Raw genomic sequence first — 14,111 nt, 5'->3', positions numbered from 1 at the left:
CGGCGCGCGTCTGCGCATGCGCGGCCGAGGCTCAAAGGAAGGAGGTAAAGGGAAAGAGATGCTCAGGTGGATGCAGTAACTGGGAAGGTCTGGGCTGAGAATGGCAGCAGGTGCAGGTGAGGCTCTCCCTTGGCCCTCTCTACTCTTTCCATCCCATGCTTAGGTTCTGTAATAGGAAAAGGTCTCCTTCTTTCCCCCCCTCCAGTCGTGGCTTAGCTTTCCCTGTGGCTGTACCCGTGAAATGCACGTCTGAATGGACCTCCTCAGGTTATGCATAGCCTCCAGTTGCTCAGGTTTCATGAATGGGTTTTTGTGGGGACTGCTTTGGAGACCTAGTGTTGGGTAGTGGTTTCAGCCTTGGACTAGGGCTGCATCTACACTGGAGAAATAACCCGGTTTGGCACCGCTTTAACTCTTTTGTGGCTCAAGGCTATGGAATTCTGGGAGTTGGAGTTTGTTGTGGGGCCAAAGGCTCCCAGAATTCCATAGCCTTGAGCCACAAAAGAGTTAAAGCAGTGCCAAACCAGGTTATTTGGAGACCTGGATTCAAATCCCCACTCAGCAATGGAAATCCACTGAGTAACCTTGGGCAAGTCACACTCTCTCAGCCTCCTGAAAGGGAAGGCAATGGCAAGTCAATAACAAGCATTGCCAAGAAAACCCCATGATAGGGTGGCCATAAGTCAGAAATAATAATAATAACAATAATAATAATAATTAGCCTGCCTCTCCCTATGGATCGAGGGGGGTTACAATAAAAAGAAATAAAAAATACATAGCACAGTGTAATAATCAATACATAATCCAATAGAACAAGCAATGAGACAATTTCTCTGAAGATGCCAGCCACAGATGCTGGTGAAACGTCAGGAAGAAACTCTTCTAGGACATGGCCACAGAGCCCAAAAACCCCACAAAATCTATGGATGCCGGCCATGAAAGCCTTCGACTTCATAAACAATTAGACAGTCCCCACCCCTCCACCAACAGCAACAAAATAATAACAATCAAATACAAATTACATAGTTAAAGTAGTTAAATAATTGTAAAAGTGTTAAAACCAGGCAAATGGAGTAGGTCAGCCAGGGGCAGGCGGGATGTCATTTAATGGGAGGTCAGTCTGGGAAGAAATGACTTGAAGGCACACGGCAACCAAACAGGGACTGGTTTACTGTAAACATGGAGGGGGATTGGAGATCACAGGAAGTGTTTTGATAGCTCCAGTTGACTTGTTTTCCCTGAAAGAGTATTGACTCTAGAAACCATGAAGCCCTATGACAGTGACCCCAAACTGTGCCCTTTAAGAGATTTTGGACTTCAGCTCCCAGAAGCCACCGCCATGTCAGCCAATAGTCTCTGGGATTTGGAGAATCCAAGTCCAAAAACAAGCACAATTGGGGGACCACTGCCCTATGAGGAGAGACTTAGGGAGCTGGGTCTCTTTAGTTCTGAGAAGAGAAGGTTAAGGGGTAATATGATAGCCCTCTTTAAATATTTGAAGGGATGTCATGTTGAGGTTGAAGCAAGCTTGTTTTCTGCTGCTCCAGAAAATAGGACTTCAGCAGGATGATACAGATGCCCGGCAAAGTGCTTTAAGGCCGAGAAATTGTGGTCTTCCTTCAGGCTTCTCTATCATAGCAGGAACTGGAAATTTGAGGGTCTGTAAAACCATGAAAAATTATCATATGAGGGTCTGGACACCATGCTTTATGAAGAAAGACTTAAGGAGGCTGTGGATGTTTAATCTGGAGAAGAGAAGGTTAAGAGGTGATATGATAGCCCTGTTTAAGTATTTGAAGGGATGTCATATTGAGGACGGAGCAAGATTGTTTTCTGCTTCTCTAGAGACTAGGATACTGAGCAATGGATGCAAGTTACAGGAAAAGAGATTCCACCTAAACATTAGAAAGAACTTTCTGACAGTAAAAGCTGTTTGACAATGGAATATGCTGCCTCAGAGAGTGCTGGAGTCTCCTTCTTTGAAGGTCTTTAAACAGAGGCTGATGACCATCTATCACAGGGGGCGCTTTGATTGTGAGTTCCTGCATGGCCAGAGGTTGGACTGGATGGCCCTTGGGATCTCTTCTAACTCTATGACTGTTAATATGTTTGGTGGCAGTGGTCTTCTTGCAGAGAACCCATTAAGTCACCCACGCAGCCTCTGCTGTCTGATGAGCATCTCCGTTATTTCAATCTTCCCTTGTGGCGTTTATGCTGCTCCTGCCATCTGGCAGAAGGGTTTCAAAAGCCACCCTTAATCTGTGCCCAGGAATAATGCCAGCTCTGCTCAGCTGGTAGAAAAGGAATGGGTTGATCTCTGCAAGGACAATGTCTCTCTGTTTCTGAGAGTGCATATGTGCCACCCATACGCATACACAGTATGCTGTAATTTACAGGCAGGCTAGCTGTGGCGAAAAGGTGTTTATCAGCAAGTCTCCTGTAATTAAACTGATATCTTTAATTTTGCCTCTAAATCTGCCATCAAAGGAAGACTAATTACATGTTCCAGATCATTAAATATATTATAGATCGTGTTAGAAAGCTTACCTGTCCTCTCAGACATACTCTAGGCAGGCACGGTAGCTCAGTTTCGGAATTGGCTACTTGAGGAACATGTGCAAAAGAGGGAAGTATAGAAACTGGAGTTTCTGTAGTTACAGAACTAAGAAGACCTAGATCTAGGCTCTCCCTATGAAAATACATGCATGCCTGAGAGACAGTGAAATAGTCTGATCCCTGCTTATCTAATGCCATACCCTTAGACCCCCTCCCCCCCAAAAAAGGTCACTAGGTTTGGATAAGATTAACAGTAGGAAGTATGTTCTCTGTTGACAGCAATTGAACACCTCTTTGAAAGGAGCGGAATTTGATAGGATGCAGGGTGGCTGTGAGTACTGGTGGGGTGAGGTTTCCTGTCATAGCAAGACTAAGTGGAGAGTGGAGGTCATGGTTGCTGCAGAGAAATCTGTTAGCCCAAATTTGCATCATCTAAAAGATAATTTGATGCCTGAGAGCATAGTGTGGTGTTTGGATCTCTTTGTTCTGTTTCTTCTTCATGAACCACGTGCTGGACTTTTCCTTGCTTTAGGCCAACAGCCTTGAGGGGTTCCCAGGGTCACACTCTTGGTTAATATTAATTGACCAAGATCAGCTTTCTCTAGAGCTGGTCAAGCTCAGGTTCCTCCTTGCTCTTAGATTAAATGCAGCTGATCCTGGACTTCTGCAAGCAGGTAAGTGCTATTATGGCATCAGTCCTTCTTCTTTTATAATTTTGATATTCAGGACAGGGTTTTGGAAGAATTAATGATTGTCTTCCTCCTCCAATTAGTTCTTTCCCAACCTGCAAATGTTCTGAAAAGAGGAAAGTAAAGATGCAAGAGAAGATTTTGTCCTCTCCCTACATGGCAGCTATATGGTAGTCCTGTAAATGTTAGTGGTAGTTTTCTCTTAAAAGCTGGTTTCCCCAAAGTTGCATACAGATGGACTACAACTCCAGCGTTTCCTAGTCAGTCCATATGGTTATTCTGGTTGGGTGATAACGGGGCTAATAGACAAACCTATTAGGAGGGTGCTAGACTGGGGAGCATAACAGGATATTTTCCTTTGGGGAGGATTCATCCTTAATTCTGTGTACCTCCAGTGCCCTTCACAATTCTGGATGGGACATTTTTTAACAATGATCAGGAAAGACACAGACTGTACTGCTCTCCTCATCTCTGGTTTTCTCCAAATTATGTAATGAGTTACACATAGGAAAGAAAATCTGAATGCAGATCCTGTAGGTGTGCCCCTTTGGCATTTCAGTATGGTAATGGTGGTCTGCTGCTTCTTAATCTCAGTTTGTGTGTGGTGCACACACAAGAAGTCTTATCTTTCTTCCTGAAATGAAAAGCAGGATTATGAGTAAAGGCACAAAAGATACTACATACCCTAGGCATCATTGTGCTAGAAACAATAAGTTAATCACTGAATTGCTGAAGATTGCTACCAAGTTTTTCCTGTGGACCTCCTACCATCCCATCCCCACCCCCTGGCCAGGTCCAGTACATTTTGATGTTACTTCCTCTCTTCCCAGACTCTGAGTGGCAGGGATGAGGAGCCGCCGGCGCGTGTACTCTGCTGTCATGCACCTCGTCCTGAAGTGCTTGCGGATAGATCAGCGGCGCCGGCTTTGGCTGACCCGGCAAGTTCGAGAGCTGTGGCTGTACGGGCGTCTCTGCGTGCGCTCTCTGGTCTACAATTCCTTTGCTGATAGTGACACTGCCCTTGATGCTCTCTTTGAACCTATCTATTGGCTGGTGGATCATGTCACCCGGTGGTTTGGTGTGGTGAGTATCTAGGAATGGTAATGGAACTTAGGGCTAGTCCAAGCCATTTTGCTGCTTGAGGCAAATGATAAGATGGCACCCCATTCCCATTCCATGTACAGAAGCTGAGTTGACTCTTACTTCAACATTGTGGACAGGACAGCATCTTCCATCACTCCTGAAGGCAGCCGGCTAACATGACCTCTCAAGCTGTCTGTTGTGGGAGAACAGCAAGCCTCCCCCCCACCCGTGAGATGGTTGGATACAATTTTTGTTGATTTGGTACAACTGTTTCTTCCCTGCAAACTCACCAGGGACCAGCAGCCGATGGCTCATAGATTGGCAATGGTCCATTTTGAGTTACACTGGCTTTGGAGGCAGATAGCAGCCTACGTCACACACACTGTTCTGTCTTCAAGCACCTTGCCACCACTTCCTGTCATCTAGCATATGGCTTCATGAAGTGGCTGCTTCCCTTTACCATACTGGTAAAGTCAGCTCAGTGCTGGAGGTGGTTTCAACTCTATCCTCTAGAGCAGGCATGCACAACATATGGCCTGTTGCCTGCTTGTGGTCTGGCAAAAGATTTCAGGTGACCTGCAAGGATGTAGAACAACTTCAAGCCTCCTCTGCTGCCCAGCTTTCTCCCAAGGAGAGGGCTGGGTGGAGGAGGACAAGGAAGGGCAAGCGCTCACCCCTCAAGGCTTGTCCACCGCCCGGCTTTCTCCCAGGAAAGAGCAAGGCAGCAGAGGAAGAAGGAAAAATGCTTGACCCTCAAGAAAGAAAGAAAGAAAGGAGAGGAAAGTAATGAAAACATGGAAGATATTTTGAAAATATCCATTTCAAACATGGTTCTATTGTACGATAAACTGATTGGTGACAAGAAGTGTAATACATCCCATTAACTAAATGTAGTAAACAGTAAGAAAACCTTAAGGTTTTAACATGTACCATTTAGCATACTGATTTTTTTTTTACATTAATGTGATTTCATGGTAAATAGAAGTCTAAAGTAATGTGTAATTAATTGATATTAATTGAAATTTCCCTTTTTTAAATATGGTTTATGGGCAAAATAGTTTTCTCATTAATTATACTTTTACTTGGAAAGTGTGCCACTAAAAGCCTATCTGCCTCCTGAAGAAGTTTAGCCTATTTTAATACTGCCAAGTTGTGCAGGTCTGCTATAGAGACATAGTTCCCAGCTTCAAGCCACTACTAGTAGATACTTTCAATCACTTAGCAAGGTAAAAAAAAATTGACATTACAAATTCCAAGAGAACCAAGCCGTGCTGAATGAGCGAAGCCACCTACCACACACCTATTCTTCCTCCAAACATTTGAGGGTTCTTTTTTCAGGGGCGGGGGAGCAGTGAACTTCTAACTGAGAACCTTCCCTCATCCTTCTGACAGGTATTTGTGGCTCTGGTGATCACTCTCACCACCTCTGTAGTGTGCATAGTGTACATCTACCTCCTACCACTCATCCTGCAAACTTATCCTGTTGCCTGGATCTTTTGGCATTTCATCTATGGCCACTGGAACCTCATCATGATTGTCTTCCACTACTACATGGCCATCACTACTCAGCCTGGTTGTCCCCCACAGGTAGGCTTTGTATATTTGCTTTGCTTTTAAAAAAACAAACAAAACTGAATTCAAAGCAAGGCTTCTTGGCATGACTTCATACGTTTTATTTTTTCCACTGAAAACACCTATGCAAACTTCCACGAATCAAAGATTGGCCAGGACTTGCTGTTCTGCTGGGGCTCAATGCAGCCTGTGTTGCTGTATTCTCCATACAGCATGTTCAAGCTTTGTTCTGGATATGGCATCTTCAGAACAGAATGCTAAACAGCTACTGCTGTTCCCTTCCCACAGCAGTCGACGAGCGATGTTGTTGCTGTCTCCATCTGCAAGAAATGCATTGCCCCAAAGCCTGCCCGGACACACCACTGCAGCATCTGCAACAAGTAGGCATTTCCCTTGTGTCAAATCCAAACATAGACCTATTGTGTTTCCCTGTAATTAAAAAAAATAATTCAGAGGAATATGTGAAAACCTGAGTTCTTCCTAAAGTATAGCTAACATTTATATTTATTTTGCATAAAGCAGAGTTGAACTGTGGATATGAATATATGTAGTTATCTTATGCTATGGTGTACATAGAAGTAGTTTTATACTACCTTTCAGTCACATTGCCAAAGAGATTTATGGAAAAGAAGCCATATTTGACTCGTTTCTTCTTTTTCCATCAGGCAACAGCAGTTTGCAGTCTTGTGCCAAGTGTTCTCCATCTCTGCTCTTGATCCTTTTAACTAGAGAGCTTAGAATGCATTTGGGCCTGTCTGCACGCAAGCACACTAACTCTATGCTGAGTTATCCTCCTCTCCCCCATAGAGAAGAAACTGCAGATCTCAGTTCTTATTTCTTTCTCAAATTCTGGGAGTAACCAGTGCCAGATTGATAATTATGCATAGAATGACTTGTGATGCTAGGTGCAGAATGTAGCAGTGATTTCCAAGGATTTGGTTAAATAGGGACGGGAAAACTTGTTTTAGCTAGTGAATCCAATACATTTGGAAGAGGCTGGTAGGGTGGCATGGACTGCAGCAGTGTGTGCAGTCAATGTTAGTTTGTTTTTTGTTTTTCATATTCCCTTTCCCTGCTTTCCCTGCTTCTCCCTTATATATTTTTCCAAACATCTGAAACTTGTTTCATAATAAGTTGCTTACATTTGAACATTTTAGTTACTTTACCTAATGTGCACTTTTATGATCTTCATAATTTGATGCATGGCTTCAGTTTCCTGGGATGTCAAATTTAGATGTTTAGATATTTTAAACACAGGTTTATTGGAATCTCTTTAGCCACATGGCCACCTAAATGAAATTTTGAATCGGTTATGCTTGAGTCCTAGAACCCAGTCCTCCCTTTGATCTTTTCAGATAAAGAGTCATCAGTACAACTGTTTCCCAGAGCAAATTCAGCAGTGAAATGGAAAGTAGGCATAGGCAGGGTTGCATAGAAGGAAAAAGATCCAGCTTTTATGCCCTAAATAAATTAAGTGGTCTTTTTAGTTGGTATATGCATATTCCTAAAAAATTATGCTGTCCTTGGGATTAGGAACAAAGGGCCAAGAGCACAGAACCCTGGAAAGACTGCTCTGTTGTATTGTGCTCCCTTCATAAGTGCTTTGCTTTTATTCCTTTAAATCGTTGATTCCCAAAGTAGGTGGTACAACCCCGAGGATGGTGGAAAGCTCCAAGGGGGCAGTGAGGGAAAACGGGGCGGGGGCGGGGGTTCTTCGATGTAAGTATTGATGCGCAAGAAAGATAAGGGAAACCAGAAGCCTTTAGGACCATTGTGGGGATGCTGTTTGCACAAAACTTCTTTTCAGGGTCCTTACTGATCATTTTGTGTAGTGTCGTGCTCTTCTCCATGAGCTTACTCATTAGCTGTATCTTTTACTGGTGGTGGCAGTTGGGAAACGCTTACGACGCTTGGATGCAAGACATCACTTCTATGGCTCAGGGTGGCACCATTTTGAGACAGACTGACTGGAGCAAGGTGTTAGAGACCCTGGCAGTGGGGGGAATGCAGCACCAAAAAGGAGCTTTCAAATTTGGGACACTGCTTAAACTTTGTGAGCTTTGGTGGGACTTGGCTAGCAGGTTGGAGCTGCTATGCTGCTCATGTTTTCTTTTGTCAGGCAGACTGAGAGAAGAGGTAGCAGAAGAAATGATGCTTGTGTATGTCTGTGTGTGGGGAACACTTGAAGCTGTGTGGAAAAGACATGTTTTTGGTGAAGCAGAGGAAGCAGTATCTGCAGTCGATTCTTGGAAAGAGTCTTTCACCTTGGAGCGGCTCCTGTAGTTAAAATCTCTCCCTTTCCCCATCCATGCCATTCTCCAGTCCAGAGCATGTGCCCTCTCTAAACCCACTATACACACATTGGCTGCACCATCTCTACCACAGTGAAGAAGGATTGAGAGTCCTTCCTTGCCAGGGAGAATCTTCTCCCTTTGCACCTGGTTGCCTTGGAAGCAACAACCAAGCAGCTGGCTGAGCAGCAACAGAGAGGCCTCTTGCCCACACTGGCCTTTGGTGGGTGGCATGAGTGAGAGGCTTCTTGGTTATTGCTCAGTCATCTGCTCCGTTCCTGCTCTCAGGGTGATCAGATGCAAAAGAAGCAGCAACCAAGATTGGTTGTTTGAATTTGCAATAGAACAGTAGCTCTAATGTCAAGAAATATGCATGGGGGGCAGCGGTGCTAGGGTTGTTGCCCAAGACAAAAGGGAGCAGTAGCCGAAAAAGGTTTGGGGCCCACTGCTTTAAACACTTTTTATCATGGCTGCCATAAAGGCTAAACACATATTTCCACTGCGTATGTGTTTTAGAGCTAACATTTTTAATTGGCAGACTACAACTAACGGCAATATTGCAGAAATATACCACAAATATGTATATCTGCAAATTACACGCAGGCCTATTTTTAGGAACAGCAGCAACTTAGCATGGAAGGAACTATGTTAGTGTGGTGTGACAGCCATCGCACTTGTGTAGTTTGTGTATTGGACTAAGATTCTGGAGACCAGGGTTTGAATCTCCACTTGGCTGTGGAAATCCACACTCTCTTCACCTCAGAAGAAGGCAAAAGTAACCCTCCTCTGAACCTATATTGCCAAGAAAACCCCCTGATAGTGTCACCATACGTTGGAAATGACTTGAAGGCAGGGAACAACAAAAAACCCACTTTAGCCATACTGAAACTGAAAAAAGCAACATGAGCTTGTATTCATGTCAGTAACTAGCTAATATGTAGCTGCCCAACAAAGAGCCTCCAGGAGGGCTCTTGCTTACATTTACACTAAGGGGTGGAAGGCAAACTTAGCCTTCTGTTTTCCTTGCCTTATGTTGCTTGTCTTGTGCTGTGTGGCCGACCCATTTTCTTGATACTGTTTGCAACTCCTTTCTGCATGCAATAAAGCTCAAAGTTGATGCTATTTCCCCCCTACAGGTGTATATTGAAGATGGACCATCACTGCCGTATCCTTCCAGGGGCCATTAGAATTGATTTAGGATTCAGATACTGTCCTGCTGAACTACTTGTCTCAGGAATCTTGTTTCCCTATGGAGTGTATGGGATCACTTTAAAATTAACTGGCTAAAGGAAGTAATTTACTACATCAGAGGAGGATTTCTTTACATCTCCCATGAGGAACATCTCAGTTGACATTATGGATTCAGCAGCTGAAGTAGAGGCATTTCAGCCCCAAAGGGCAACCGTTCTGGGGCCAGCACTACTGTTCCTCTGGCTTGTAGCACTTCTGTGGTAAATCTTTCTTGCCTGGTGGGTTTGGGATTTAAAGTATGCATTGTAAAGAAGGTGCTATAGTTTGGGGGAAGTAGATCCCCAAAATTAGAAGTGGTGTATGCTGGCAACCTATGGTGATATAGATGAATACTTGAGGAATTCCAGAATTGGTTTTCCTCTGTTACAATGCGAGAAAGGTTGGCTTTCTGTCTTCAGTTACTGACCTTTAACTTCATGAGATAGCATGGCTGAACAACTGTGTTGGGCACTACAACCATCGCTACTTCTTCTCCTTCATGTTATTCATGACCATGGGCTGCATCTACAGCAGTGTCAGCGGTTGGGACATGTTCTGGGAGGCCTATGCTGCCATTGAGGTGAGGTTCCTTGCTAAGCTAAGGGCTTGTGGGGCTGGGCTGTTTTTCTGTGTGAGGAACAGGGCTCTCCACTTCTGGTCTGGACACCACAAGGTGCTGCCCTATGTCAGAGAGGGGTATACAGGCCAAGAAGAACTGAGTATTTATAACCAGCGGCCTCTTTTCCATCCGATAGAGAATGAAACTACTTGACAAGGAGAGACTGCACATGACTGCCAATCAGGTGGGGTACCTGATCCTTCGCTGTTCAAGTCAGGGAGAGGACAGAGCATGGTATGGAAGCTTTAGTGCTTTGTCCCAGAAAAGAATCTACTGCAGTAATTGCAACTGCTCAGATTTCTTTTCTTGGCAGTAGTTGCAACAGCTCAGATTCCCTTTCCTGGGCAGAAACACTCCTTCCCTTCTTCTCTGCAACGGAATGCCAGAGTCTCATTTCAGCTGGCATGCATTGCCCCATAGAGGTAAGGGAACATTTGCCCAACTTTGGAATACAAAGGATAGATGAGGAGTAAGGGAAGTGAGTACTGAGCTCAAGTATTCATGCTCTGTCCATCGCTGATTCATAATCACTTGAGGTCTTTGCCTTTTAGAAGGTGTAGTCTTCTCTGCTGTCCACCCACCCACCCTCCCATCCATCAAAGCCTTCTGCATCTTTCCCATTTGGACCATAGCCACTTCTGCTGCATTCTTACTTCTGATCACAATAACATTTGCTTTTCCTTGCAGACTTACTCTCAGACACCACCACCCACCTTCTCCTTTGGCCAGCGAGCTTTCCACAAGTGTATAGTGTATGCCTGGGTCCTCTGCAGGTAACTGATATGTTTAGTTGACAGTACTCATGGGGAGAGAGGGGAAAGGCTGACCAGACTGCTTTCAGAAAGCTGCCAAGTCAACCTTCTTACTCAAAAAACTTTTCATTGTCTTGCGCACTGCCCTTTGCAAAAGGGAACAGCCCAGAACCTTTCTCAATGGATACCTGTTGTGCATTTTATAAGTGACTTCAGGCTCTCTCAGCTCTTTGGCATTTTTACAACTTTCCTCCTTCCATCTGCAGTTCAGTAGCCTTGGCTCTTGGTGCCCTCATGCTCTGGCATTCTGTCCTCATCACTCGCGGTGAGACGAGCATTGAAAGACACATCAACCGCAAAGAAAGAAAAAGACTCCAAAAGGGGAAGGTGAGAAATGGGGGGACGAATGTCAGGGGTTGGGAAAGCCAAAGTAACTAAGCCCATCTGTTTAGTGAAGCAGTTTCATCAAGATGCCTTCGTTGCACTGTGTGCAATACAGATTTGGAAAAGAGCCTTTCCCACTGTAAACCCCCACCCCCTGGGCAGATCTTGGAAAAATTACTTTGAAAGTAAGGAGGGCAGAATTAAATCTCAAGAGAAAACTGGAGCAATTATATAAATTCAAGTTACTTGGGACTGCAGCTCCCAGAATCCCACAGCCAATAATCTAAGAGCTGTCATCCTAGAAGGCAGTTGTCCCAAATTAGACTCTACTGTGCTGTTTTGGTTTGTATTTTCAATGAGCTGTGCTCATTGTAATTCTTTCCAGTTTAGAGAGGCTCTAACTCTTCAAAAGAAATTTGAGTTTGCATTTATTTGATCACTTCAACAGTTCTATTTTTTGCCTCACAGTTTTGGAGTCTTCCAATAGGGGCTGCTACACACTACTAAAGAATACTGCTGTAATTACATGATAAAACAGTTTTTATTCTGTTTTTCTCTTTGCTATAGGTGTTTCGAAATCCATACAACTATGGTCCACTGGGAAATTGGAAGGTTTTCCTGGGTGTGGAGACACAAAGGTAAAAAACTCTGAGAATGAGAGGAAACAGGTAAATACATCCTGTGGTATGGCTAATAAAACAAGGCGGCTGTAATTGGCCTTTGGTGCAGCAAAGATATAGTTAAACGGGTAAAAATATGTGGTTTTGGATTCCGTAGTAATGGTGTAGCCTCCAGGGTTCTTTGTATATTGCTTCTTAGCACTTTTCAGATTATAAAGAAGTTTCTATACAGCACTCTGCATTCCAGGTATCATATTGAAAGACCTGCTTTCTTCCAGGCATTGGGTCACTCGATTCCTGCTACCCTCTACCCATCCACCCTATGGTAATGGCCAGAGTTGGGACACCCCACCCTGTGTAGCTGAACAGAAAACTCCTCTACTGGCAATATGAGTTGGCTAAGGAGCAGATTACACTACACCTACTGATGAAAGAATGAAGGCCACAGGCTGCTCTCATTGAGAAGCTTAAGAAAGTTCAGTGCCTGAGCTGACGTAATCCACTGTTGCTGGATCATCTGAAATGTACTGCTTACTCAAACAACCTTTGAAGGAAAGCCAAGGAACCCCCAGCTGCAGGCGGCTGAGGTGAGACAGGGATGTCTTGCTCACACCTATTTTGTGTTTCCACATATAATTCCAGCCTCTCTAGGACAAGGTGGTGTTATGTCTAATGGGGGATAGCATCTCTCCCCCACTGACACTCATGAAGGCTGGCTAACATGGCAGGGCCCAACTGCTCTCCCTCTAAGAAGGCAGGATTCTTTTTTTTAAAAATGTAGAAATAAAAATTGTTTTTAATATGTGCTGTTGGTTCCTCTATGGGGAGAAAAGTGGTGGGTGGCGATAATACTAAGACAAATTGTGGACTCCTTCAGTGACAGTACAGTGGAACCTCGCCATACGCGCGCTCGCCATACGCGGCCTTGAGCATACGCGCTCAAGCTGCGGGGCGGAGCGTCCCATTCAATTGAATGGGCGCACGCGCCCGTTGTGCTCTGCGCCGCCGCACACGAGCTCCATTGTTTACAATGGGGCTCGAGCATAGGCGGAAATCACCATATGCGGCGGGATCCGGAACGGATCCCCCACGTATGGCGAGGTTCCACTGTACATATTCATAGAACAGATTCACAAAAATAGGTCCAGGCAGTGTTTATAATGAGATCTCTCCATCGCACAAAAGTTAACCAGGAGGCATCAGCTTCTGCCAAATCCCTTTATCTAGGCTGACCTCAAATTACACTTCTTGCGGGTTCCTTTTGTAGGAGAGGTTCATGTTAGCGATGGGAGAAAGAACTGATAGTGGATACAGTATCTATAATTCACATGCCACCAGTGGTGGTTCAGTAGCACTGTGGGGGATATTACTGTACAAAACCCATGAAAGTAGCACTATTTCATTACCACCATGTAAAATTTAGCTATAGGGAAATGTTTACATATTTCAAGGCATTGGCTTTTTTTTTTTAATTTGATTAAGGAACATGTGCACACTACCATTAAGCACTTCTCACTTCATTTGCAACCCACAGGTCTTAAGTAATGATTAAGATTCCCCTGGAGCCTTCACATTTATTACAAGTTAATTTATTGTCTCTGATGAATTTCAAAACAAATATTATGACTGGACATTTAAAAGCAGGAAAGGTTGTGTTCATTTTGCCAACAGCAATCTTTCCCAACCATATGGTGAGAGACAGTGCTGACCAAGAACCTTATTGGTGCAAACCACAAATTTGCCTGGTGAAAGTACTGCTTTCTATAGGTTCAGCACTATTCATGGCCTTTCCTCACCAACATTCAGGCCTCTACCTCCAAGCCATCTCCAACTGTGTTCACCAGAAGCTTATCTTTAAAGATAAAGGGCATTACATAAACTAGCAGATATGTTGCTTCATGTGTCTCTAAGGAAAACCTAGTGATGGTACAACAGCATTCTGATACAGGACTATTTTTAAAAAAACAGATTCGATGTGGACTCGCTCCCAGATGCCTTGGTGGATTTCTGAACCTGGAACAGCAATTATATAGACTAGTGCCAGGAAAAGACAATGTAACTGCAGGTTTAACATTTGAACAGCAGTTACTAACTGCTTTGGCTGATGATATTTGAGCCCATGTATTAAAATGATCTTTAGTTTGCATGGAGCAATTCCATGACATAAGATAAAATACTAAGAAGCTGTTGAATGTTTTCTTTTTAAAGTTTAAAATGCTCACTTCCCAACAATTTTATCATTGATAGGGAAGATCAATTATGAAAAAATGGATTTTGAATACAACTGCTGTGAATAGACAAAGAACAGCTGCTCA

The 14,111-nt window shown here is 44.0% G+C and overlaps 1 protein-coding gene across 3 annotated transcripts; it reads left to right on the top strand.

Annotated features, from left to right (window-relative positions):
• The first annotated feature begins 14 nt into the window (after positions 1 to 14).
• On the top strand, positions 15 to 12,598 carry ZDHHC16 (zDHHC palmitoyltransferase 16). Of its 3 annotated transcripts, none has more exons than XM_089509660.1 (11): positions 15 to 116; positions 4,076 to 4,328; positions 5,721 to 5,915; positions 6,189 to 6,280; positions 9,328 to 9,356; positions 9,868 to 10,001; positions 10,177 to 10,224; positions 10,728 to 10,813; positions 11,059 to 11,179; positions 11,744 to 11,814; positions 12,075 to 12,598. In XM_089509660.1, the coding sequence occupies exons 2-11, from the start codon at positions 4,092 to 4,094 to the stop codon at positions 12,187 to 12,189; spliced, it is 1,128 nt and encodes a 375-aa protein (XP_089365786.1). In that variant the 5' UTR covers positions 15 to 116; positions 4,076 to 4,091; the 3' UTR covers positions 12,190 to 12,598. The 3 variants fall into 3 exon arrangements, with proteins under 3 accessions (XP_089365786.1, XP_089365788.1, XP_089365787.1); XM_089509662.1 differs by having other exon boundaries at positions 11,744 to 11,844; positions 12,075 to 12,109; XM_089509661.1 differs by lacking the exon at positions 10,177 to 10,224.
• The last annotated feature ends 1,513 nt before the right edge of the window (positions 12,599 to 14,111 follow it).

This window comes from Sceloporus occidentalis, unplaced genomic scaffold (assembly GCF_023333645.1).
Source record: "Sceloporus occidentalis isolate IW3139 unplaced genomic scaffold, rSceOcc1.0.p SCAF_2, whole genome shotgun sequence".
Lineage (NCBI taxonomy): Eukaryota > Metazoa > Chordata > Lepidosauria > Squamata > Phrynosomatidae > Sceloporus > Sceloporus occidentalis.
Note: the sequence above shows the minus strand (reverse complement) of the source record. Positions and strands in the feature narration are given on the sequence as shown.